The 27,170-nt window shown below is 40.1% G+C and overlaps 1 protein-coding gene across 17 annotated transcripts in view; it reads right to left on the minus strand.

The window, feature by feature from the left end:
• Nucleotides 1-27,170, minus strand: part of R3HDM2 (R3H domain containing 2) — a 154,547-nt gene that overhangs the window by 30,390 nt on the left and 96,987 nt on the right. For 15 of the 17 annotated variants that reach the window (XM_078076164.1, XM_078076158.1, XM_078076161.1 and 12 more), the window contains 8 exons: nucleotides 11,631-11,830; nucleotides 6,773-6,814; nucleotides 4,303-4,389; nucleotides 3,446-3,572; nucleotides 2,475-2,553; nucleotides 1,722-1,781; nucleotides 1,022-1,162; nucleotides 491-599 (listed from right to left, as the gene is read on the minus strand). In XM_078076164.1, the coding sequence (XP_077932290.1) occupies nucleotides 491-599; nucleotides 1,022-1,162; nucleotides 1,722-1,781; nucleotides 2,475-2,553; nucleotides 3,446-3,572; nucleotides 4,303-4,389; nucleotides 6,773-6,814; nucleotides 11,631-11,795 (810 nt within the window). In that variant the 5' untranslated portion in view covers nucleotides 11,796-11,830. The remainder of the gene's footprint in view (nucleotides 1-490; nucleotides 600-1,021; nucleotides 1,163-1,721; nucleotides 1,782-2,474; nucleotides 2,554-3,445; nucleotides 3,573-4,302; nucleotides 4,390-6,772; nucleotides 6,815-11,630; nucleotides 11,831-27,170) is intronic. The other 2 variants (XM_078076151.1, XM_078076156.1) reach the window with 1 other exon arrangement.

The following is a 27,170-nucleotide window of genomic DNA, read 5'->3' on the forward strand; positions in this document are numbered from 1 at the left end:
GAAAGGGATCAGAAACATCTTTATAAGTGGGTATATTACATCACAACTTTGCCAGTCCAAGGCTAGCCCTGAGCTAGGATAAGACAGAAGTGGGATAAAGTAGCTTTTGGTGGTTCCCAAAGAAATTCCTAACTATTAAAGAAAAAAAGAATGAAGCCGTCAGCTGAATCAAGGCTGAAGCAGGGAGGGACCTTGCTTTGTCCCAAAATGACATGAGTTAGAAGTCAGTGGCAGAACCAGGGAGTTCTAGGCCAAATGAGAAAACCCAGCAAAACTCAGCACCATGTCTCTCTGGGGCTAGGAGGGCAGCATTCAGTTCAACAAGTGTAGTCAGTCCTCAACATTAAGCCAAAGCCAACTCAGTATAACTCAATGCAATTTTCCATACTAAGATGTTTTGAATTTTCTTTATCCCACAAAAATTCTTCTCCCCTCCCAGTTTCTCTTACTGCAATCTCTCTATATAAGCCCACCCCTTTCCATTCTTCACCTGGTTATCATCTCGGTCCATACTGGCATCATCTCTCTTGAGAATGAATCTCTGTTGAAATTCTGTATTCTTCTCATCCTTTATGTGTTCTGAGAATCTCTGTTCAGGGCTGGGGTTGGGAGAGAAACGTAGAAGGAAGGAAGGAAAAAGACGCTTTTGTTAGGAAGCAGACCTCCTGATATAGCACTCTTAAATTCCACAATTTCCCTTCAGGGGATTTCTGGAGTCAGGCATCCAAAAAGTCACAATGAAATCCTCAAGGTCTATTCTTTATACATATACATATAAGTTGTCTTCTTCTAAAGTTATACCTGTCCCATCAGTAAAGGTGAAGAGACGCCAGGGGCTAGTCTTCACAAAACACCAGTGCCTCTAAAATCTATCTCCAAGTCCTCACGAAGCATAGGAATTGATAACATAACCCTCCATTACTGTCTCCTCCCCGGAAAGGGGTATCTTGATCCTATACCTTCCTCTTCACCCCATAGGCTATCCCAGGGAAGTCTCCCAATCTGTGATCTCCTCCCTTACATTCTCGTGTTACTGGTTTTGTTGATGATGACAGCTTTTCCAGTTTGATCAACATTGTGGTCCATCCCAAAATAGGCAGCTACCCGGTGTAATAGCATCCGGTGATATGAGGTCATCTGAGGGAACTTCTTGAACTGGTTACTGAAGGGAAAGCAGGGGAAAAAATGAAATAAGGACAAACAACAGCAATAATAGCCAATTGTAATTTTTCTTGTAAGTGTCTAAAGTGGAGAATTTCTTAGGAGAAACAGACATGTTATAAGGAAGATAGATCCTTACTCAAATGGGAACCAAAAAGGTTCTCTCAGCTTCTTTATCTATAGCATTTTGTAGATCGCTCTAATGCACTACCCTCATTTAAGACTATTCCTTAAGCTCTAGGTCTCCCCCACCTGGATGATATTCTACAAAGAAAAAAGGGAGAAATTTAAGAATAACTAAATATGGGACAAGGGCTAGCTGCTAAAAAGATATCAATTCTTTTCAACTCCAGTCTATGCAATAACTTAAAAACCTCACTTGGTCACATATACTTTTTAATACATTCTGATCATTTCTCAACTCCTTTTGGTTCCCAGTGAGTAACTACTTCAAAATTCAGACTTTAAGGGAAATAAGAGGAATATCCTAAAATTGTACCTGAATTTCTTTTCAGTGCCCCCTCCCACCTCTAAACGTGTATTTCATTCAAGTAACTTACTTGTTGTCATTAATAAATTCCAGAATCTCCTGTTCTAATTTTAGCAGCATCATTCTGTCCCTGTTTAAAAAAAGATTAAAACAAAACAAAACAAAAAGCAGCCCTCCCATAGACATTAAAAGCATTGAAACCTGCACGCTACAGAAGCTGAAGAGGGGGATAGATCCAAACCCCAAAAGCGGACAAAAACACAAAGGCTGCTGAGCCTCGCTGGCCTGTCTTACATTACTTTAAAAAAGAAAAACAATCAAGTATATATTTTGTATTACTTTAAAAAAGAAAAACAATCAAGTATACATTTTGCCTCTAAGGCAGGATTAGCTCCTAATCATGTACTTTGTTTTCCTTATCAGAAACCTAATTCTGTTGGCAGCCATATTCATTTAAACACATACTTTATACTTATAATAAATCTAATCAGTAGTCTACATTCCATCTGGTTATTTATACAATTTTAAAACAATTATGATTTAGCTTATGTATATAACAATTATTTTTCCTTCTATGCTTTTAAATGGTACTTCCAAGACTTCATATTTCTTTGTCTCTGCATTCTCCTTCCACAGATTTTTCTCAGCTCTTCTGAAAGCAGACACCCCAACAAGAAAGTACTCTGAATCCCTCACAGAGGGAAATGGTGGTCGGGGGTGAGCATCATAGATCTGAATAATGGAAAAATCCTGAGAAACTACTTGTCCTTTTAGGTATCCTGCTGGGTCCTACTATCCCCCTTCCATCAAATAATGTTTTTACCTTGGGTTCTTCTTCAGTGTATTTACAAGAAATTCATGTAGGTCTATTCCAGTGGAGTCTGTATATTCTTGGCTGGAGTCTAGAACCAACACAACAAAAGAAATTTAAAATAAATGAAACTGCCTTGCGTGAAATCTAATCCCAAGCAGAAACCCACAACCCAATCAGGAGAGATCACAGCAAAGTAAAATCAAACTCCAGGGATTTTAGCTTAAAAACCAGAATGACACTTGATTTGCCAGGTCCCTTTCCCCTGCCAGATTCCCCATGACAGTGATGGAAGGTAGAATCTGGGTCATAGTGCTGTATTACACTGAGAAGCTACCTTACCATAATTATTTGCTGAATGTCCTGACCGAAGCAAAGCAGATTTTATTCAAGTTAAGGAAAATAAATTCCAGGTAAGAGCAGTCAGAACTGCATTTTCGAGAATCTCAGCAAACAGGTTCAAATGTTAATCATTTATTATTGCTTTATAAAATCTTAATCCCAAGGTTGCCTTTTTTCCTCTCAACTATAATTTTTATGGACCAGGTCTTTTTGCTACCAGCCCAAGAGTTTAAAACCAAGGAGAACTTAATAATTAGATGCAAATCTGATTTAAAAAAATCACTCCCAGCATCCCAAAACCAAAATATAAATGGTATATGGAGGATCTGCTACTAGTGGTGACTCATGTCACTACTTATTCCAGAGCAGAAATAAAATCAGAATTAACTACAATGTCCTCTTATAGGTAGTGCCAATGTTAACGGAATAGCTCTCTGCAGCATGTGAGCCTCTAAGGCAGGATTAGCTAAAGCATCAAAGAAAGTAACCTAGTCAGACACCTCCCCAAGCAACCATAAAGTCAGCAGCACACTAGAAACTGTTGATCCAGTACGGTCAGTGGGTGCCAGGCTCCAAGATGGAAGGAAAGGGCACTGCAGAGCCAGACCCCAGGACACACGAGAGGTGGGGAAAGTTCTCACCTCTAGAAAGCATCTTCCTTGGGACCTTTTCTTTGTTTTTGTCCTTGTCTTCCTTTTCAGAGACATCCTTTGTGGATTTTTCTTCCTCCTTGTCAGAGGGGCAGCTGATGTGCAACTGAATTATATCCTTGGATAAGGGGAAAGAAGAACACAATCAAAGGGGAAATGGGATTTTAATTCTCCCACAGGATTTTACTCTCCCTCGAAATCTCAAAGAAGGGAAATCTTGGGTGGCAGCATTCTCTTACAGAAGAGAGTATTTTTTTTAAAGATTTTCTTTGACAGAGAGAGACAAAGCAAGAGAGGGAACACAAGCAGCGGGAGTGGGAGAGGGAGAAGCAGGCTTTCCGTGGAGCAGGGAGGCTGACACAGGGCTCGATCCCAGGACCCTGGGATCATGACCTGAGCCGAAGGCAGATGATTAACGACTGAGCCACCCAGATGCCCCAAGAAGAGAGTATTTTGTTAATTAAATTGTTTAAGCTTTTGTTCTACCAAAAGGGTAGAAGGCCAAGCCTTTTCTGCCAACAATCACAACCACTCTATGGAGAGCTCAAGTTACACTGGCTGTTCTTGGCATAGGAACTGGATGGAAATGGTTCTAACTGCCAGAGGGAAGTGTGGGTGGGAAAACAAGATTCAGCCCCGGGATCTCCTTGTCTGTATCATCCCGGGTGGTCCAGGTGTGAAGACCTATACTTTATGCTTTCACCATGCCCTGCTTTACTGCAACCACTTGTTTTGAAGTTCCTTCTACCCCCATTTCCAAGTCTAATGTTGATGCTGTGATTGTTACACTACAGTTTACCAAACAACTGCCAAACTCAAAAGTTATACTACTCTGATAAAGGACCTACCTGGGTTTCTAGTGGCCCATCAGCAAATGGGGCAGAGGACTCCTCACACACTGCCAGGCTGCGCACCAACTTCAGCTTGGAATTAGACTGAAAAAAAAAAAAAAAACCCAAATATATACATTCCCTTGGTGGACATTCAGAAAGCTGCTTTTCACTGAATGAAGGGTATCCTCTTTGGCTCTGTTAGTTGCTGCTCCCATTAAGTAGGGTTTTTGTGTTGTTCTTTTTCTTCCCCCAAAGAGGACTTACTCACCAGTTCCTTATTTACTTCAAAGATAATTTCCCTACTTACATTAGTAAACATAAAAACAAAATGGCTACTTTGAACAGATGATAGGAAAACCACTTCACTTAGCTCTTCCCCCTTTCTCTAGCCCATACTCCAATTTCAGACCCAGAAGTTTACTGAAAATTCACAGTTGCAGAGCTTAGTAGACACTGGATTTAAGCATGAGAAGTCCTAGCTTCAACTCCTGCTTTTGTGCTCATGAGCTATGAGAGACCCTGAGCAAATTACCTGACCTCTCTGGGTCTCTGTTTTTCCTCAATAAAATGGGGACAAAAACACTTAAAGGATGACTTCTGAGAATTAGGTGACATAAAGTATATAAACGTACATAGCATAAATAGTGCCTAGAGCACAGCAGACAATAAATGCTAAATGACTCTAAACCTGAGGTGGCAAGAGTGTGGAAAGAAGTGTCTAAGAAAAGAGTAAAGAGAAAGAAAACTTCCTAACATTTGGGATTTAATGTGATAAGAAGCTAATACACTTGGTTTACTTTTGCTGGCTGGAGAATACCAAAAAAATCTGAAATCCACTTTGTAAATCATTGCTCTCCTAGGGATCCCCAAAGCCAAAAATTATAGAAATCTACCTATAAACATTTACTAAGAGTTCTTATAATAAAATCAAGATTTGCCATGAATACAACAGCATAAAACATGGCATGTGTTCCTGGTCGTGCAGTATAGTGAAAAGAACTTGCAAGTCTGAAGAACTGACTTCCTGCAGAGCCCTGCCACTTACTAGTGAATATCATGTCAAGTTCACTCTGTCTCTATAAATCCAAGTCTCCTCATCTGTAAAATGGACACAATAACTGTCTATTATCTCAAAAAGTTTGGGTGGGAGTGAAATAGAAGTGAACACCCTCTGTTGTGAACTTTAACATCAACCCCTCACTGAGGATTAGGCCATGTCAGGCAAGACACAGAGTCAATTTATCTGATGTTGTGGTCTTCTTCAAACCCAGGCCATATACTGGCTGAGCCACCCCCAAATTCTGCCATTGTCTTTTGGGGGAGAATGGGGTAGACACCCTTAATAATTACTCTGGTGACTACTGTTCTCACTGCAAGAAAGGTTTAATATTTTACTGTTCCCCCAACTAAAATTAAAAAACCATCACATACTAACACATATAGTCCTCCCTGATAACACTGCTTAAAATAATCTGTGATGTGCTAATTTTATCATAAAATGATTAAAAACAAAATCCTCCTCCTCCTCCCTGCCCCAACCTAAAAAGTAACCCCACCACCACCAAAAAAGGCTTTATTTTTAGGATGTCCAAAAGTGTTGAGTCATTTCTACTAATGGGGCAGGATTTATAAAGGATAAATTCCTAAAGGATAAATGAGAAAAAAATGTTGGAGGAAAAGAAAACACTCATATAGTACTCCTAGAGAAACCAGAAGTGAACAGAGAATCTGGCTTTACAGCAGAACCAGTACCAATTTGCTCAGGCTTTGTGAGAGGCTCTGGCTGGGTATCAGAAATAGACTGTAACTGAACTAGAGACAGTAGAGAAAAATACAGCCAAACCTTCTAATAGGAAATGTGTGTGTGTGCATACATTCACAATTAGAGCATGAAGGGCAGGCAGAAAAACTTTGCTTGTATATAATCCAAATAAATTAGATATTAGTGATAAGTCCATTTGTGAAACACATTACTAATAACAGTAGAAAGGAAGGTATAGTAGTCCCCCCTTATCCCCTGGGATACTTTCCAGGACCCCCAGTAGATGCCATGCCTTAAACTATGGATAGTACCAAACCCTATATATACTATGTTTTTTCCTATACATACATACCTAAGATAAAGTTTAATTTATAAATTAGGCACAGTAAGAGATTAACAACAGTAACAACAACAATAAAATAGAACAGTTAATAATACTGTAATAAACTTATATAAATGTGGTCTCTCTCAAAATATCTTAATGCACAGTACTCACTTTTCTTCTTGGGATGATGTGAGATGATAAAATGCCTACGTGATGAGGTGAAGTGAGGTGAACGATGTAGGCACTGTGAAGTAGCGTTAGGCTACTACTGACCTGACGATATGTCAAAAGGAGGATCATCCGCTCCTGGACTGTGGCTGACTAGGAGTAAGTGAAACTGTGGAAAGCGAAACCTCAGATAAGTGTGGGGGACTACTGTATATAGAAAGGGCTCTCACCTTGGCTCTTTTTCTGGCATGACCATGGCTGGATGTCCGCCTCTGTTAGAAGGGGATTAGAAAATATTAAAGGTGTAGAAAATCAACATTTAGCTTAAAAACAATACAAGTTTACAAAGAAAAAGCACTAACTGTAAAACCATTACAAGAGATAAACTATGATGAGACCCACTTGGTGTGGCTGTCTCCCCTTTGCTACAACTCTAGTAACTGTGACACAGAAGGGACCACAGACCACCTACATACAAATCACCACTTACCATGAAGAAAATGAATAGGAAGACACTGACTGGTTGGCCTACTTCATAGGTTAATAAAAATTACTTTTGGATAAACCATGGAATCCTCTCCTGATTAGGCGGCTTCTGGAAATGTCACTACCATAGCATGACAGAGTGTTTTTACCCAAGCATGATCACAGGAGCCTATTTAACCCATAATGTACAGGCAATATGGCCCTTAATCATCACTTACAATAACATCTTTATAGGATAACATGTTCAGAGTTCTAACTTGAGAGACCCAAAGCACCTGTCCCCATGGCTGCTGATATGCAAACAAGACTCTTCTTGCCAATTGCCTCCTTCCCTGAAGATGAGAATTCTCCCAGTTCTAAGCTCCTGGTGGTGGCTCTTATAGCCTGTCTGGGACAGGATAAAAATAAGGGAGCGTGGAAGATATGGACAAGACTTCCAGAGCGAGGGGAGGGTAAAAAGAGAGGGTAAGGAGCAGAATAGAAGCTGAAGAAGATGAAGAATGAAGGCCTGTGGTAAGATGAGAGAAGAAACGACTAATTCATTGATAGGATTTCTGAACAGCTGAGAAGTCAAAATGGGGGCTTTGGGGAAGAAGTATGGTAGGGTTTTGTATGGGAGGAAGCACCTGGGGCTTCTCACATGTCTGGAATGGAACTCACTGTCCGCTGGGGTGGGGAGAGAACTGAGGTTGGTGGGTGGGGAAGGGGAAACAAGACAGAAGCAGAGTACCAGCATAGTCCTGAGTAGGTGAGGATTTCTCTTTCCTTTGTCCTCTTCACTAGTTACCAAACAAAACCGCCACAATGCAAAATGGAGAACTGGAAAGGTGGATGGAAAGAGTGAGAAATGATGATGAATCTGGTCAATGTAAGAGATGTTACAGTAAGGAAGAGCCATAGTCTGGGAATATGAAACAGTATTTGTCACTGTTTTTTCAAAAAGGTAGTAACATACACAGAACACAAATATTCAGGAGGTGTAATGGGGGTACATACAACAGTAAGTCTCCTTTCATATCTGTCCCCCAGCTACCTGGTTCTCTCCTAGAGGATCAAGTAGTACTGACTTTCTTATAATCTTTCCATAGATCTTTTATGAATATATATAAGCTTATTGTACATATGTATATACAGGTTTTTTTTTTTTTTCTTTTTTTTAAAAACCAAACAGATGTGGGTGCCTGGGTGGCTCAGTCGGTTAAGCATCTGCCTTCGGTTCAGGTCATGATCTCAGTATCCTGGGATCGAGCCCCAAGTCGGGCTCTCTGCTCAGTGGGGAGTCTGCTCCTCCCCGCTGCTTGTGCTCTCTCTCTCTCAAATAAATAAATAAATCTTAAAAAAAAAACAAACAAACCCGAATAGATGTATATTGTACACACCTTGCCTTTAAACTTTTTTTTCATGGATATTATTCTACAGAAGATCTACCATTTTTCTTAATGTCTAATATGGTATTCTACTCTGTGGCTGTACTATAATTTATTTTACCAGTCCCTTAAACTCCATCATTTAGGATGTGTCTGATCTTTTGTTAGTATAAACAATGCCTCAATGACCATACCACTAAGTATATCTACAAATACAGTTTATCTGTAGTCCACTAAAAAAATTTTTTTTAATTTAATTTTTAATAAAATTATTGCCAAATTGCCCTTCAAAGAGGTTACACCAATTTATAGCCCTACAAGCAATTTATGAATCTGCTTATTTCCCAGAATGGATAGTTTCCATGTAATAGTCAAACACATATTGAAAGTCTAATACGTACCAGGCACCATGCTACCTACTGGAGAATACAGAGATTAAAGAACACCTTGTCCAAAAGGGACTCATGGCACTGTTGGAGAAGACAGCCAGACAGACGACTACGATACGGTACGTTAAGTGCAGCACAGAAGTAGCCGCGCGGCACTACAGGCGCACACAGCACAAGTGTCTAACCCAGACCGGCGACTCACAAACCCACACGTTCACAGACACCGAGTGCCTGCCAAGAACTGCATCGGGCTTTCAAGATACAATGGTGAGCCCAAACTGACCTAATCCTGGGCCTCAATGAGCTTGTAATTCTGTGGAGACACAGACAGACATTACTCGAAGAATTATACGGGGTAGACCTGCAATGGGTGAGTAAGGTTGTCAAGGAAGGCTTCCTAGAGAAAGACACATCTGAACTGAGTTTTGAAGGATAAACAGGTATCAGGCAGATTTGACAAGGGAGGTTCAGGGGTTGGGAGAAGCCAAGGAAAGAATACCAAGGAAGGCACTCTAGGCAGAGAAAGCATGTACAAAAGCATGCTTTCTCCAAACTTTTCAGCTCTTATTTGTAACAAGGACCAAGGAATCAGATAATGCTGAAGCACAGGATGCCAGAGGCGGACGGCTGCCAGGCAAGGGATTAGGTCACAATATGTCATGCTGACAAATCTGGGTCTTAGCCTAGGACAATGAGACACACAGCATGTTTGAAGAGAATGAACATAATCAGATCTTTATTCCATGGCCATATTTCTAAAGCAGTATGGCAGATGAATCCAAAAGGACCACAAGTTTAAAGGCAGAAAGCCGAGCTAGGAGGTCATACCCAATTGGTATGGGTTGGTTGAAGGACCCCCGCTAAGTTCAGTAGGTCAGGGTTAATTTGCCCATTCTAAACTCAATCTCAGAACCTGCCTTTTATAATACTGTTTCCATGTGAAAGATGTTCTGAGTTCCAATTGCTGATTCTAAGAATATGTCTCACACAGTGTAAGTAAGGAAAGTCCCCTTTCTGCAAACTTTCCAGCTCCAATTCATAACAGGCCCTCCCTTGACTGCATCAGTAAGATCCCTGGGGAGACTTCCAGGGTATGAGTGGCGGGGGGGGGGGGCCGGGAAGGTAGGAGAAAGAGCAGAATGTTTAGTGTTGTTGAGGGGGCACATGATCTGTTGGGAAATGGTGGAGTGGAGAGGGATTCTGAAGGGTGGGACAAAACTAAAGACTTTGTAGAAGGAGCAGGAGCTCCAGTAGATGGCAGCAGCAGCTCCCCCTGCTCTAGAAGCCGCAAAAAGTCAGAGGCAGGCTCCCCTTCCAACCTCCCACACGACCTATTTGTATATACAGGTGAAGACACTTTTGAACTGAGTGTCCGTAAGGTGTATAACACCTATATACATCCTGTCTTTTCTGCTTATCTTCAAGGAGTACACACCCAACAGGAGTTTAGAACACCACTTCAAATAGTCTCCTGAGAACAACTTGGACCCAAAAGTTCATTTAATTATCATCTTCCAGATAACATGACAGCACATAATTAAACATTCATCACTTAATCTGTCCTGAGGATTTAAAATTCATTATTGGTATCAGTCGAGGCTGGAAGTACAGCTGGAACAGTGGCAGATTGTCTCTACAAACTCTAGAAGGAGGGGCGAGGAATGACAACTCACATGCAAAGGATAATGGAAAGAAAAGCAGCCAGTACAGAGATCTCGCAAATTGTAAGAGGAAAGACAGTAGAAAAGCAGGCAGCCAGAGAACAAAATATTTCAGAGAGCTGTCTGATTTTAATTTGTCCCTTTATGTTGTTGCTGTTTTAATCTTTTAAGAAGAAAAGGCCTAGATGAATTGGGCTGTCAGGAGAAATGATGCTTCAACTTTCTAAACCCTCAAAAATGTTGCCGCCAGGGTGCCTGGGTGGCTCAGTCGTTAAGCGTCTGCCTTCGGCTCAGGTCATGATCCCAGGGTCCTGGGATCGAGCCCCACATCAGGCTCCGTGCTCCACGGGAAGCCTGCTTCTCCCTCTCCCACTCCCCCTGCTTGTGTCACCTCTCTCGCTGTGTCTCTCTGTCAAATAAATAAATAAAATCTTAAAAAAAAAAAATGTTGCCGCCATTGCTTTTTAAACTAACTTATTATGGTTAGTCTATCTCCTAAGCATGTAAGAATGACCAGTCTAACCCTTGGGCATGAAGGAAAGGATTTACATAATTTGGGTCTGGGTAACAGAGGACACTAGCAGTGACCACAGAGAAGAGAAGGACCGGAACAGGTAAACCAGAGGAGGCTCAGAGGATGAGCTGCCTGGGTACCAAATAGGAGCCCTGGAGGAAGCCTGGCTGGCTACCTACTGCCATCATATCTGCACTGCACTATGAATTTGGATGGAAAACAACATGGCAACCAAAGAGTGAAATTCCTCTCACTCACTTACCAAGTGGCAAGTTCAGAGATTATTTCTGACCCAGAAAATGCTGACTGTTTTAACACAACCAGGATATGAATTTAACACCGTGTGTAAAACTTCAGGCAGCTGAAGTTTCAAGAATTTATTGTATGAGCCATATTATGACTTGTTAAATATGTGTTTGTATACAGTTCATTTTTTGATATTAAAAAATATCAAATGTAGCAAGGTCCAAATGGATTAGGAAATTACTATCTTCTCTAAACTTCACTAGGGACTCTATGACAAAAAGGGAAGGAGATAGTTCTTGAAAGCTGAAAATTGGGCTTTTAGGGAGAATCAAGTGACTGGCTTCTTACAGATTCCCAATGCCAATTATGATGACATTTCTATTCAGGTATAATGAGTGTGCATATGATGCACTTCTAATCCTTACCTGTGTCTCCTGACGCAAACCAGTATCTTCACTCTCTTTCTCAGTTTCTTCCTTACTTGGAGTCTTAGATATAAACTTGTTTTTATTTACAGATTCTTCCACCAGTTTTTTTTCTGATTCTTTCATTATTTCCAGGGTCTCTTGAGTAGTGTTACTGTTAGACATCTTCTTCAAAATAATACAGTAGCCTCTACGGACTCCTAAAGAAACATCAAATGCATTAAACAGGAGTTTATTTATCCATACTTCACATACACACAAGACTTGCATTTCACATACTAGTCTGCAGCAGCCACCCTGTAACGTACAGAAGGGTCCCTGGATAAATGCTGACCCAGGATTGACTGACTGATTGACTGATTTCTTTTTTTTTAAAGCTTTATTGAGGTAGTGGCGCCTGGCTGGCTCAGTCAGTGGAGTGTGCGACTCTTGATCTTGGGGTTGTGAGTTCAAGCCCCATGTTGGGTGTAGAGATTACTTAAAAATAAAATCTTAAAAAAAAACAAAAAAATAATAGGGGTGCCTGGGTGGCTCAGTCGTTGAGCATCTGCCTTCGGCTCAGGTCATGATCCCAGTATCCTGGGATTGAGCCCGCATCGGGCTTCCTGCTCTGCGGGAAGCCTGCTTCTCCCTCTTCCACTCCCCCCTTGTGTTCCCTCTCTGTGTCTCGCTCTGTTAAATAAAGAAATAAAATCTTTAAAAAAATAATAAAAGCTTTATTGAGGTAAAGCTGACATACAATAAATTTCATATATTTAAAATGTACAATTTGATGAATTATGAAACATGCACACACCTGTGAAACCATCATCACAATCAAGATAGTGAGCACATTCATCACCCCAAAAGTTTCTTCCTGCTCCTTTGTAAGCCCTTCCTCCCCTCTCCACCATCCCAACCTACCACTGATCTGCTTTCTGTCACTACAGATTAGTTCGCATTCGCCAGCATTTTACATCATACAAATCTGGATTCTTGGTAATTATTTTGAGATTCACCAGGATCCAGTTCTAAAGCAATGTAGTATGAGTCCTCTTAGCACTTTATTTGCCCTCCCTCATTTCCTATAGAAATTTGCTTACATTTTCAGCTTGAGCACCAGACTCTCTCCGGAAAGAAGTAAAGTATATTATAAAGCTCTATTCACCACCAGAGAAGACCACTCTCCTTTCCCAAGGGAGAACTTCCACAGCTACCACAAACCACAACAATGTTACCAACTTTAAGTGTCTCCCCCATCAAAAGGCAACAAAATCAGATGATGGTTATAAACTCTTAAATTCTTTCCTTTATCTTAAGCAATGAAGAAGTAAGAGAACTTGGCAGTCAGCTATCCTTCAGAAAGACTGGGTCTCTCCCTGAAGGAAAAGAGAATCTTTGCTTTGTTATTCACTATTTGGGCTCAGTCACTCTACGGCCTCCCAATGAGACAGAGCTTCTGTACTCCAGGGGTAGCCAGCTCTTTATCACTTACTCTGGATACCTGGAAAATCCTGTAATGAAGTGAACACAGTACTTCAAGCACACACTCAGAAACAGAAGTTTGTAGAGGTTTTCCTTCCATAGATTACAGACTGTCCTTCAATCCTGAATACTTCTCTTTCCCTCCTTTACAAAGATAAGACTAGAAACCCTCCCGGACATCATATTTATTTCATGTGGCCCTAGAAACTGAGCCAAACAAACAAACAAATAGCAATGATTCAAGAAAACTGTCACACCAGCCATTTTTTCCTCCTTCAAATCAGTTTAAACTATAAGACACTGAAGGCTCCTTAAGAAGCACAGTAATCTCATCCTAGCATAAATTAGATAGTCTATAAGATTATTGCTTTGTTCACCTGGTCCTGACTTGTGCAGCTGCCTAGACACTTAGTTTGCATAGGGCTAGATAAAGGCCCTTTAAAAGACCAGAGTCATTCATATAATCATAGTCATACACTTGAATTTAAGATGACAAATACTGGAAGAAACTGACTACACAAGAAAATGGCCAATATTCTATTTTTTAATTAACTGGATCCAGTACCTAGAGGATTCTATAAAAGAGTTATAACCTATGGAGCTTTATGGATCTTTGGCTGTACATGGAAACTGCATATACACATATATTTATTTTTTCTCCCATAGGTACATCAAGCACCCATTCTCTTCAGTTTGAAGTGTAATAAAACTCAGCACGTGTCTTTTCCATATCTCTTAGCTGGGAAACATCAATAGAAATCAGAATTGTAAGGGTTCTTAAATATGCCTTCATGCAATCCCACCTCCCCCTGCCACCATCCCCACATCAGAACTCCATTCTGGAACTTCCTCAGAGGGTCCTGCAAGCCTCTCCTAGAAAACTCCTGGCAAGGGATCATCCCACTATTTTTTAAATAGTCTTATTACTACAGAGTTGCTCCCTATAATAAGCTATGTACTGTTTCAATCTTGATGCTAAATCTGCTGTCGAGTCACACAAAATTAAGTTTACGTCTTTTACCACATAATAGACCTTCAGTATTTTTCTTTTTCAGGCTTAAATACACTCAAACAAATTTCTCTGTCAGAAAGAGAATGTGAGGGCTGGCAAAAGGGGAAATTGGATGAAGGTGGTCAAAAAGGTACCAGCTTCTAGTTAGAAGACAAATAAGTACTGGGGATGCAATGTACAACATGATGATTATACTTAATGCTGCTGTATGGTATATTTGAAAGTTGCTAAGAGTAGATCCTAAAAGTTCTCATCCCAAGGAGAAAAATTTTTTGTAGCTATATAAGGAGATGAATGTTAACCAAACCTATTGTGGTAATCATTTTCTTTTTTAAGATTTTATTTATTTATTTATTTACCTACTTACTTACTTATTTAATTGTCAGAGCAAGAGACAGAGAAAGAGAGAACACAAGCAGGGGGAGCGGCAGGCAGAGGGAGAACAAAGCAGGCTCCCCGCTGAGCAGGGAGCCCAATGTGGGACCCGATCACAGGTACCTAGGATCATGACCTGAGCTGAAGGCAGATGCTTAACTGACTGAGTCACCCAGGCGTCCCTGTGGTAATCATTTTCAGTATATATGTATGTCAAGTCATTATGTAGTACACCTTAAACTTACACAGAGCTATATATTAATTATATCTCAATAAAAAAAAGGAAAAAATAAAAAAAATTTAAAAAGGGGGAAGGTGATATGGAAAAATATAAAGCAGCTGGGTGTTTCTTTTTCCAACAATTACTTCTTCAAATACTTCTTCAAATCAGAATGACAACTTTGCAGCTCCTTTTCACACATAAGTCAGAAAAGGCTCAACTATCTGGATACCTAGACTAATTTCACAGTGTCTAAACACTGTTTCTCAGCCAAAGCACTAAGGGAAAAATTAAACAAAAAAAGGTCTTTCATAACAGCCCCACCTGTGGAATACGGTCACATATTCCAACTGCAGTTTTAAGGAGCTACATGGTTTCCTTCATTCACTGAGAAACAGAAAAACTTGAGCTTTAGATTCTTAAAAACCCTCAGAAAACAGACAGTGATTAATGATGCATCCACTTTTAAGAATTTTGACAGGCATTTCCACTGACAGCCTACCAGCCTCTTAAAGGCTGTGTAAAATAAAGTAATTCTTACTCCAAGGAAAATGCAATAGCAGAGAAAAAGGTACTCTAGCACACTACCCAAATCTCCCCTTTCTTCCACACATAACAATCTAGCCCAGATTCTCTTTTGGTGTTTGCCTTCGTCAAAGGACACATGATCAGGGAAAGTGACCCTATTCCTAGAAGGTGGATCCTAATTAGCTAGATCAATCATGGTAATTCTCTTTCCTTTTTGTGACTGATTTAGGAAGGGACAAGCGACTCAGTCATCACCAGTGAAATATGAGAGGACTTTGCGACATGAAGAGCTTCAAAGAAAGGGTATTCATTCTATTAAAAAAAAAAAAAAAGTGGGGTGCCTGGGTGGCTCAGTCATTAAGCGTCTGCCTTTGGCTCAGGTCATGATCCCAGGGTCCTGGGATCGAGCCTTGCACCGGGCTCCCTGCTCGGCTGGGAAGCCTGCTTGTCCCTTTCCCGCTCCCCATGCTTGTGTTCCCTCTCTAGCTGTCTCTCTCTGTCAAATAAATAAATAAAATCTTTAAAAAAAAAAAAAAGCTACTAGGGAAAAAATGGTTATCTTTTGCTGAAGGTAGTCTTGTGTACAGATGATGCCTGGATTGCAATATTCTATTAACTCATGGAGGATGGTGGAGCAGAGAAAATAAGCCTGGATCCTTGATGCTATGAGGCAGACTGAATTAGTCAACCTGGATCCTCCTAGCTCTGTACCTCTTGATATGTGAGGTCATAAATCCTATTATCATTTAAGCTATTTTGAGTTTACTGTTCCTTCTAGCCAAAAGCAACCTGAGATAATCAGAAAGGGTATGTGAAGAGAGGGACTATCTGGACCAGACAGACAAGCCTAGCTTTAGAAGTAGAAATAACTGACAGAGAGCTAGATGATATCAGCTAAAATTTTTGGAGTGCTTACACTGTCAGGCACTATCCTAAAGTGTTTTATGTATCTCATTTAATCTTACATCAATCGTATTAGATATATATTTTATTATAATCACTATTTTATAGATAAGTAAGCTGGGGTACAGAGCAATTAAATAATTTCAGGTCATACAACTGGTACATGGCAGAGCAGGACTCAAAGCCAGGAAATATGGCTCTAGCACTTGCTTTATTAACCTTTATGCAATACTTCCACTAATTAAGGGGACAGATATTCAAAGACTAGGCAGAAAATGGAAAGTCTACCAAAGATACAAAGGAATCATGGAATTCATAATTGGAAGGGGACTCAGAAGCTTTCTCATTTAGCTTCATCCTTCTATATCCATAGTCCTCCTCAATCAGGTTCTTGAATCATCAATAACTCTGAAAAATGATTGTCCTGACCCTGTTTGTATACACCTAGTGAAGGTAAGTCTTCTCCTCCATATTACAAACCTTTTTTCGGGGGAAATTATAAAGAGGCGATACCTTCCGGTTACTTTCTGCCACTGGCCCCAGTTTAGTTCTCTGCGCAAGTCATAAAGAACAAGCGTAATCTCCCTTCCATGTCAGCCCCTTACAGGAGACAACTTTATCTTACTTCTTTCTCTAAACACTCCCTGCTTCCTAAGTCAGGTCTTCAAATACCATATTTCCTCACCATTTTGCTTCTAGGATAAAAGAAGCTATCCTCAAGTTAACAAAGGCTGGTTATGAGGGGTCAGAGTGTTACTATTCAGAGTCAAGATCCATTGGAAGATACACTGAGCTCAAAATCATATTTCTTGAGCTGAGGCTCTCTTTTGTTATACAAAATAACCTTTAACTAACATTGCCAGTCCTGCAATCCTAAGTAGAAGTCTCTCCTTTCTCTTGGGGCAAAAAATTCCTGGAAACAAATTTTTCAATGCAAAAAGTGAAGGTTCCAGGTGAGGGACAAGACAAAGACAATTTATTAACTGAAAAAAAAGTCTTAAGGAGCACGAATAAAGCTAGTAGAAAAGGGTTAAAAGCAGAGAAGTAATTTCCACTCTTCATGGTTTATTTGGTATAGAGAGGAAATGAAGGGCTTGGGGCAGTCAGAAGAAGAAAGGAACTATTTCACATGTAACTCAACTAGAACAAAGCAAAGACATTAACATCCCAGGAGAGCCAAGATATGTGCTTCCCTACAACCTATCTGTGCACACTGTACATTTCATCCAGGCAAACAGCACAACTTTAAGGGAGAATGTCTCCTGAGGACACTCAGTGGCTCAAAGCTGCACAGAGGGGACTGCCAGAAGTGGGGGGCAAAGAGAGGGAGTGAGGAAATAGGATGATACAGGGGAGGATGACTGGGAGCCAAGATTTGGCAATTTTTTCAGGGAGAATACTACATATTCCCCATAAATTTTTTGACTGCCAAGGTAAGTACCTTCCAGAGCACAGTGAAATTATATATCCTTCCATCAACTCATAAACAACTTTCTAGGCATGAGGCCAAAAAGAATATATTATATAGGGGATACTCAGAGACAGAAGGGCATTTTCTCCCTCTTATACCATGGAGGAGAAAGAAGACAATGCTAGAGGCCAAAAATTCTGACCTACCCTGTGGCAAAATTCCTGTAAACTTACCAGTCCTCTGCCAATTTGTATAGCAAGAGTAAATGACTCCCAATTGAAAAAATATATTTTTTAAACTGTTTAAAATCTAGGGGCTCAGGAGAATAGATAAACAAATTGCTGTATGTTCATACAATACTATGCTATAATAAAAAAGAATGAACTTCTGGTGTTTGCCTTCTTCTGAGGATACATGATCAGAGAAAGTGACCCTATCCTGAGCCCTAGGAGGTGGACCTTAATTAGGTACACCAATTATGGTAATTGTGTCCTTTCTCTGACTGGTTTGGGAAGAGACAAGTGATCTGATCATTACCAGAGAGACTAGGGGACTTTGCTGGGTATATACTGAAATACACAAAAACATGGATGGATCTCAAAACTACTATGGTAAGTAAAAGAAAGCAGAACTCCCTTAAAAAAAATACATAATTCTGGGGCGCCTGGGTGGCTCAGTCATTAAGCGTCTGCCTTTGGCTCAGGTCATGATCCCAGGGTCCTGGGATTGAGCCACGCATCGGGCTCCCTGCTCAGTGGGAAGCCTGCTTCTCCCTCTCCCACTCCCGCTGCTTGTGTTCCCTCTCTTGCTGTGTCTCTCTCTGTCAAATAAGTAAATAAAATCTTAAAAAAAAAAACAAAACAATGTAATTCCATTTATATGAAGTTAATGGACAGGCAAAACTAAACTACAATGATTTAAATCAGGAAATGCTTGCTTAGGATTTGGGGGTAAAATATGGGTATAAGGGATCCTTCTGTGATGGAGATATTCTATCTTGTTGGGGGATGTGGTTACATGGGTGTATGCAACTGTCAAAACTTATTAACTGATCTGTGCATTTTATTGTATGTTATTTAAACATACACACATACAAACAGACACAAACCATACACACAAATGCTCTTAGGAGTCAAGACAATGGGGACAAAACATCCTTATAGTTAAAATGGCAGGGTAAAAACAAAATAAGTTTGCACTCATGCATGGCAAGTCTATTCCTACATTATTTGACTGGAGTTGGGAGAAAAGGAAAAAGCACTAATGTTTACTGAGCACAATTATGGACCTGGTGCTTTATGCACTTCAACTCATATTCACCAAAAGTAGTTAATCACCTTGCCCAAGGTCATACCACTACTAAATAACAGAACCAGATGAGAACTCTGGTGTTGTCTGATTCCAAAGTCTACATTCTTTTTTTTGACTCTGGTTTATTGTTCCTACACATTACTTTATTTAATCCAAACAAAACCCTTTGTCAGGGCATTTTTCAGATGAAGAAACTAAAGCTCAGGGATGCCTGGGTGGCTCAGTCAGTTACGCGTCTGCCTTCGGCTCAGGTCACGATCCCAGGGTCCTGGGATTGAGTCCCACATCGGGCTCCTTGCTCAGAGGGGAGCCTGCTTCTCCCTCTGCCTGCCGCTCCCCCTGCTTGTGTCCCCTCTCTCACTGTCTCTCTGTCAAATAAATAAAATCTTAAAAAAAAAAAAAAAAAGAAAGAATGAAAGAAAGAAACTAAAGCTCAGAGGAATTAAATAACTTTCCCAAGCTAATACAAGAGGATCAAGGGCAGGACGCCAACCTAGCTGTGTCTAATCCCAAAGCCAAAGTTGTAGGTGTCCCAAGGCAAACATTCAAGAGTGTTCTGGGGCATGAAGTTGGGATGAGAGGGGTGCCTAGATCTCAGGCCTCTCTTCAGAATGTTCATGGGGGACAAATTTGGGGGTTCAAAAATTAGGTTTCTTTTTTTTTCCCAGTATTTTATTTATTTATTTATTTTATTATTTTTTTTAAAGATTTTATTTATTTGTCAGAGACAGACACAGCGAGAGAGGGAACACAAGCAGGGGCAGTGGGAGAGGGTTCGAGAAGCAGGCTTCCCGCAGAGCAGGGAGCCCGATGCGGGGCTTGATCCCAGGACCCTGGGATCATGACCAGAGCCGAAGGCAGACACTTAACAACTGAGCCACCCAGGCGCCCCCCAAAATTAGGTTTCTAAATTCTCCCATCTTTCTCCTCAATCTAGGTCACCCCTCATGACTTTAAATTTTTTACAGTTTACAGAGAGTATCTTATTTGATCTTCTCAAGGTATAAAATATTATCTCCATTTTTGAATGAAATACTAATAGTAAGAAATATTAAGTGAATTATTCAGGGCCATACAGTATGTATACGGAGGTAGAATTCAAACCCACGTCTTCTTGATTGCAAAATCCCATGTTCTTCCCACTATAGTGCTCAAAGGACAAAAACCAACAACAGTATGATAACTGAAAGTTCAGTATGATGCCTGAAAAGGTAAATGGCTCAACCGTCCTGGGTAGACATGATAAAAGACCCTGCTGAGTTATAAATATAAGAGACACAGGTCCAATACTCCCTTTTCTTCAAAGAGAGAAAGCAGAATATGGAGGACTAAAGAATAAAGTACTTATGGAACGTATAAGGCTGTAGTTATGTGACAGTCACTAAGTCCTTTAAAGACTTCAAAAGTCAACTGTCATAGGTTTCACTAGTACTAGGCCAATAAAAATAACAATAACAATCGTACCAATTTTCAAAATCAGGGAAGTGTTAAGAAAATCATTCTGCTCTATAAATGCAAAAGGATTCACTGGTGTGTAAGAAGGCCACAGGAGTTGGCTGATGTCCAGAACAATTCCTTAGGCAAAGTAAAGAGAAAAACAAGATTAAAATGTTCTGGACATGTACCCTCTTTCTTTGTTCAATCTCTGTTATGGCTGTACTTGCCCTGAAATGAGAACTACAGGTGCTTTTGATCAATGAACTGAAATGTTGGGCTTTATTATAGTTTCTATCAGTTTTTCTACATTCTCGGCCAAAAATGCCCATTTTACTTCTGTGAACAAAACAGAACAAATCAAATTTCCTCCTCTTTCAAGCAAAGAGCAGCAGTGGGTGGGTGCCTTTCCTTCTGCTGCTTCCATTTTCTTTAGTTTTATCATAGTAATGCCACTATGTAGAAAATATCACAGAATCTTAGGGATGGAAAGGACCTTCAAAGTTCACAACTGTCTTCTCCCACACACTGGCAAAAGTGCTCCCAACTGAATCCAGAGAAGACATTCTGGCAAAGAAAATAAATCGCAACTTACCTACTGTTCATGGGCATTTCGGGATGCTTTCTATTACTAACTTAAATGCTATGCGGGTAAGTCTATCTTGCCCTACTGTGATGACCTTAGAGGTCAATGCCACCACTTGTTAGGTAGAAAGGACACCTAAGCCAACAATGTAGTATTAAAAGAATATTTCAGGGGCGCCTGGGTGGCTCAGTCGTTAAGTGTCTGCCTTCGGCTCAGGTCATGATCCCAGAGTCCTGGGATCGAGCCCCACATCGGGCTCCCTGCTCAGCAGGAAGCCTGCTTCTCCCTCTCTCACTCCCCCTGCTTGTGTTCCCTCTCTCACTGTGTCTCTCTCTGTCAAATAAACAAATAAAATCTTTAAAAAAAAAAAAGAATATTTCAAAATATAAAATGAAAGTGAGATTGCCAGGGAAATGAAAAAAGAATCGAATTTCATATGAAGGAACTGAAAACCTTTAAGAATCATTATTCCTAGAGCCTCTGCTGCAAAGGAGAGTCTGCTATTTATTCCGCAATATCCAGTTACCTCTTCCTTAATAAAACCACTGGTTTTAGGTTGGGCATAGGGATGCCTGGAAAAAAGCTACACATATCCCAACCTCCACTGTAGCTAAATGTGAGCACCCTAATAAATTCTAGTACATGAGATATAAGAAGTAGTGTTATGAATTGAACTGTGTCCCCCTCCAAATCTGTTTGTTGAATCCCTAACCTCCTGTATCTCAGAATGTGACTATATTTGGAGATGGGGTCTTTAAGGAGGTGATTAAGTTAAAATGAGTGGGCCCTAATCTAATCTGACTGATATCCTTATAAGAAGAGGAGATTTAGGGGCGCCTGGGTGGCTCAGTCATTAAGTGTCTGCCTTTGGCTCAGGTCATGATCCCAGGGTCCTGGGATCGAGTCCCGCATCGGGCTCCCTGCTCAGCAGGAAGCCTGCTTCTCCCTCTCCCACTCCCGCTGCTTGTGTTTCCTCTCTCGCTGTCTCTCTCTGTCAAATAAATAAATAAAATCTTCAAAAAAAAAAAAGAAGAGGAAATTTAGACACACAAAGAGACATAGAGATATATGGGCAGAGGAAAAACTGTGCGATGACACAATGAAAAGGGAGCCACTTGCAAGCCCAGGAGAAAGGCTTCTGGAGAAACCAAATCTGCCAACACCTTGATCTTGGACTTCTAGCCTCCAGAACTGAGAAAATAAATTTCTGTTGTTTAAACCATTCAGTCTGTGGTATTTTGTTATGGTAGCCCTAGGAAATTAATACAAGTAGTAAATACAACCTCTACGAAGTACCCTTACAGGAAGTGGGTAGCCCTTCTTTACTTACCCTAATTCCTACTGGCTTAAATGTGGAAGCAGCCGTCTGGGACTGTGAGATGATACTAGGGTTGAAAACCATAGATCATGAGGCAACAGACAAAAGAAACCTGGGTCCTTGACTAGAGCAGTCCCAGACTGGACTGACTACCTCTAAATTTCCTGAATGTGAGAAAAATACACTTCACTCTTACCTAAGATACTATTTAGGTGCATGCATGCGTGCGCATGTGTGTGCACACACAAAGTAATTCTGATAAAAATAATAATTCCTCAATTCCTACAAGCAAGAATCAAGCAGCAACACTCTGGAGCTTATATGTACTTGGGAGGGAAGAAGTAAAATAACAGAAAGTTGGCATTTTTTAAAAAGATTTTATTTTTAACATGGCGCTCGAACTCACAACCCCAAGATCAAGATACTAACTGAGCCAGCCAGAGACCCCGAAAGTTGGCATTTTATGGAGAATATAAGAGCATCACCCTTGTGCTCTAATACTACCTGTGCTGTAAGGAAAAGGCTGAACATAATAATAGGGTGAGTTGGGGCAGCACCCATCAAAATAAAGAACCTTCAATCTCCAGAGTGTAGAAGGCAGCAAGCATGTTGTAGTGGATAAATTTATGAACTTTGTAGTTTGACATGAATTTGGCTAGGAGAGTCCGGTTTCCACAACTTAGTAATCATGTAACTGAGCCTCGGCCTCCTCATTTGTAAGATCAGGCATGATACTTACCTCACAAAGCCACTGAAAGAACACGTGAGGTAACAAATGCAATGTGCCTGCACACAGTAGATGCTCAACAAATGTTATTCCACAGTAAGAAGGGAAAGAACGGTAACTGACAGACCCCTTTCCCTTGTTGTTCACTGGTACTGTTTTTCTCTTATGAATGAACATATTCCCATTCAGAATTGGCATCTTGTATACACCCTTTTCCCAATCAGTATAGAAGCCATATTATCCTGCATAGGTGAGATTCTTATCTATTTTAATGATAAATGACAGTAAAAGACTATAAGAAAGAGAAAAGAGAATTTTATTTACCCCTTCCTGTTGGCTTCCGATTTTTCTTGGTACTTTGGTATTTTAAGAACTGTTCTTTTTTTAAAAAGTCAATTCAGGTAAATGCTTCTTCCAAAAGAAAGAACTCCAGTGTTTGATATAGCTATAAGCATAGGCCCAAGGCAAGAGATCAATCACTGAAGAGTGGCTAGTTCTTCAGACTCTGTTACCCATGATGGCTGGTCAGATGTGTAAAGAATACCCAATGTTTGATGGCTCATATCCTAAGGAGCCCTCTTCTAGAATGCTTACCATTGATCACTCTGTTGTGTGCACAGAGCTAGATTCTTTTTTTTTTATTTTTTTTTTTAAAGATTTTATTTATTTATTTGAGAGAGAGAGAATGAGAGAGAGAGAGCACATGAGAGGGGGGAGGGTCAGAGGGAGAAGCAGACTCCCTGCTGAGCAGGGAGCCTGATACGGGACTCGATCCAGGGACTCCAGGATCATGACCTGAGCCGAAGGCAGTCGCTTAACCAACTGAGCCACCCAGGCGCCCAGAGCTAGATTCTATACAAGTAGGCATTATCATTCCTTTTTTGTGGAAGAATAAACTGAAGTTCAAAGTGATCATTGAGCAAATCTCATTCACTCTAATTTCAAAGTACATCCAGAATCTCATGATTTCCCCATACTTCCACCGCTACCACTCTGGTCCAAGCCGCCATCTTTCTTCGTGGAATGATTATAATAACCTACCAACTGGTCTCTTGCTTCCAATCTTGCCCCCCTACAGCATTTTCTAAACATAGCAGCCAGAGTGATTGTGAAAAAACATCTTCAGATCATGTTACACATTTGCTCAAAACCATCCAATGGCTCCCCATCTCACTCAGAGCAAAAGCCGAAGTTCTTAAAATGACCTACAAAACTTAAATAATCTGATACCAGTTTGCCCTCTGACCCCATCTCTTACTATCCCCCTCCCCCGACCCCCACATTTGCAGGTCCAGTCATACTGGCTCCTCCCTATGCCCTAAGCCCACTTTATAGTGATTACTTTTGCTGTTCCCTCCTCCTGCCTGGAATGATCGTTTTCCAGATAACAGCATGGCTTGCTTACTTAGTCTCTTCAGGTCTTTACTGAAATGCCATCTCAGTAAGCCTTCCTCTGGTCACAATAACTAAAATTACAAAACTCCAAATACTTCCTATCCTATTGCCCTAAGGCCTCCCCCACAAAAAGCTATTTAATTAGATACCAGACTTTTTGCTCCTCTTTGCTTAACAGATAAATCTGAAGTTTGTTTTCTTCCTCGGAGACAGAAAGTGACAGTATAATGAAAAGTTCACATCTCACTCATAGAGATGCAAATACCTCAAAAGGGGAGACAAATTCATGGACTTCTTGAGGTCTCTTTCAGTCCTTCAAATCTATAAATAGTCAAGCATGGGAGCACTGGAGAGAGGAGAACAAGACCCACCATAATTTCTACTCTGATGTAAAATGTAAGAAGAGAAACACAATACTCTTGACTTCTTTCATTTACAAAATCTAGAGGGGGAATTTTCTTAGTATGAATGACTCATTCTTAATCTTTAAAGCAATAGGTACAGGAGAAAATACATGCCATGATCTGCTATGACAAGGAACTAACACTGAGCTGAGTGAAATCTCCCAGACCTACATCAATAAATATGAACAGGCTAGGAAAGTGAAAATGGAAAACACAGAAGCAACCCCCAGCTAATTTTCTAACTCCAGACAAATGGTGTGTCAATATAATACTGATAGGGATCTACCATAATACCATATCAGTGTGGAAGTGAAAGAAGGAAAAGCAAGTAAGACACAAGTTGCCAATTTCCAACTCAGCTTTAAAGCTACCAAAATAAGCAAGGGACTTCTAGATATAAAGACAAATCTCCTCTGCTCTAGAAGGCCAGAGTTTAACTTAGACTTGGCATAAGCTCGAGTGCAGTAGCAGCTTGATTCACAAATAGGTGATAGGTGTTTCCCACTGTATCTTCTTCCAATCAGATCACATTAAGAAGATAATGTATCATTACAGTGTTTATATTAAACTGCAAATTTTGAAAGAGAAGAGAAAAACACCTTATACCGTTCTTGAAACATTTTATTTCATAGCTCTAAATACAGTTATGGTATTAATGTCATATATCATTGAGTAAATGAATTCTATAAGTTAAATGATGATATGTTTATGTTCTATCTGCTCATTGGCCCCCAGGTCAGCCAATCTGATCCAGGACTCCATGGCAACAGGCTCTATCACTAAGAGCTACAAGACAAGACTCCCTCCGCCTTTTCTTTCTTTCTTTCTTTCTTTTTTTTTAAATAAAGCATTTCCCACAGAAACTGCTGCAAATACTGTCAAAAAATAGTCTCTACAGACAAATAAGAAATCCTGCCGTTCTGATATACTAAAAATGAATAGTGGGGAGAAAGACTGAATAGCAATGACAATGAATCTATGCAAATAACAAGGGATCCCAAAAACTCCAGAGATTTTCCTCTGTTTAATTTCAGTAGAGAAATTCAGGAATCCTTGAACTGTGAAAAACCAACACCAAGATAAATTGAGGATTAGTATTAGGGAGTGCTGCCCAGCTAAAGTTATGGTATTGAAGCTTCCCATGCCACAATATACAGGAAGAGTTAAAAGCTTTAACTTAAGACAGCTAACCTTTTCCCATAATTTTTTTTGAACTGTTAAAATAAGCCTCAAAACTCACAGATCTCAGGTTCTTATTCTCCGTATTTCGCAAAGCACAGCCCATACAGTCCTTCAAATTCTAGGTCTGTCTGCTCTACATTCCCCTCTCCTACCACCCTCCACTTGCTTAGAGAAAAAAATTGCCATGTCCAAATGAGGAAATAATATATTTGCTCTTCACATACCATATGCCCCCATTCCTTCTCAGCTGTAGACCTCCTTGAAGCAAAGAGGAAACAAGATAATTACAAACTGGATAAGGAAACTAGACTAAAACAACCCATTATTCTCCCCAGTGGTACTCACTGACATTCTAAAATCCACCTGACATATTACAAGGTATTCTGCTTTCCTGGCATGCTTTTCACCAATAACTAATATAATATCTCTGGATGAAACAAGCAACTTTGGTCCCCACCTTGTGGTATATGATGGTAAGTGAATGCTAAGAAGTAGACAGAATCTGAATGGTCAGGGTCAAAATTAGCTTGGAAATTGTACATTTTCATCTGGCTCATTTTTGTTTTAATTGTGCTAGACAAACATAATATAAAAATTACCATCTATTCATTTTTAAGAATACAGTTCAGTAGCATTAAGTACATTCATATTATCCTGCATTATAGAAGAGAACATGGTTTCAGACACAAAAGCCATGGTAAGACACTACAATCATTCTTTCTATGACTATATACTAAACATGTATTTATCGTACAAATCACTTACTATTAAGAAGTATAGCTTATGAAGAACACTCAGATGTTAAGAAGATCTGACACTAATGCTCACTAAAAATAGCTACCCACTGTCTATTTCCAGTATGTTTTTCACATGCCAAATACAGTTTCTTACATGCACATCTCAGGTCCCAAATAAGTCCAAAGTAGATGAAAGTTTACATTTCTTTTGCCAGCATTGAGTTCCAAGGGACCCATAAGAGCAGACTAACATGAGAAGCAATAGACAGAGTTCCAGAAATTCCTAGAACAGAGAAAATGTTTCCTGTTACACTGTTTCAAATTTCCCAAGAATTAAGGAGATATTAAGGAGAATGAAGGTTGTTAAGGAGACAACCCAGAAAAGACGAAAAATGTAACTTGTAGTGGGAATCATAAATAATATCAAAGCTAAAAAAAAAAAAAGTCACTGCAAAAAAAAAAATCACTACTAGGCCTCTCTCTGTACATCAGTTTCCTTTATACCTTCATAACAGAAAACTCAAACATTTTGC

This window comes from Halichoerus grypus, chromosome 6 (genome assembly GCF_964656455.1).
Source record: "Halichoerus grypus chromosome 6, mHalGry1.hap1.1, whole genome shotgun sequence".
Lineage (NCBI taxonomy): Eukaryota > Metazoa > Chordata > Mammalia > Carnivora > Phocidae > Halichoerus > Halichoerus grypus.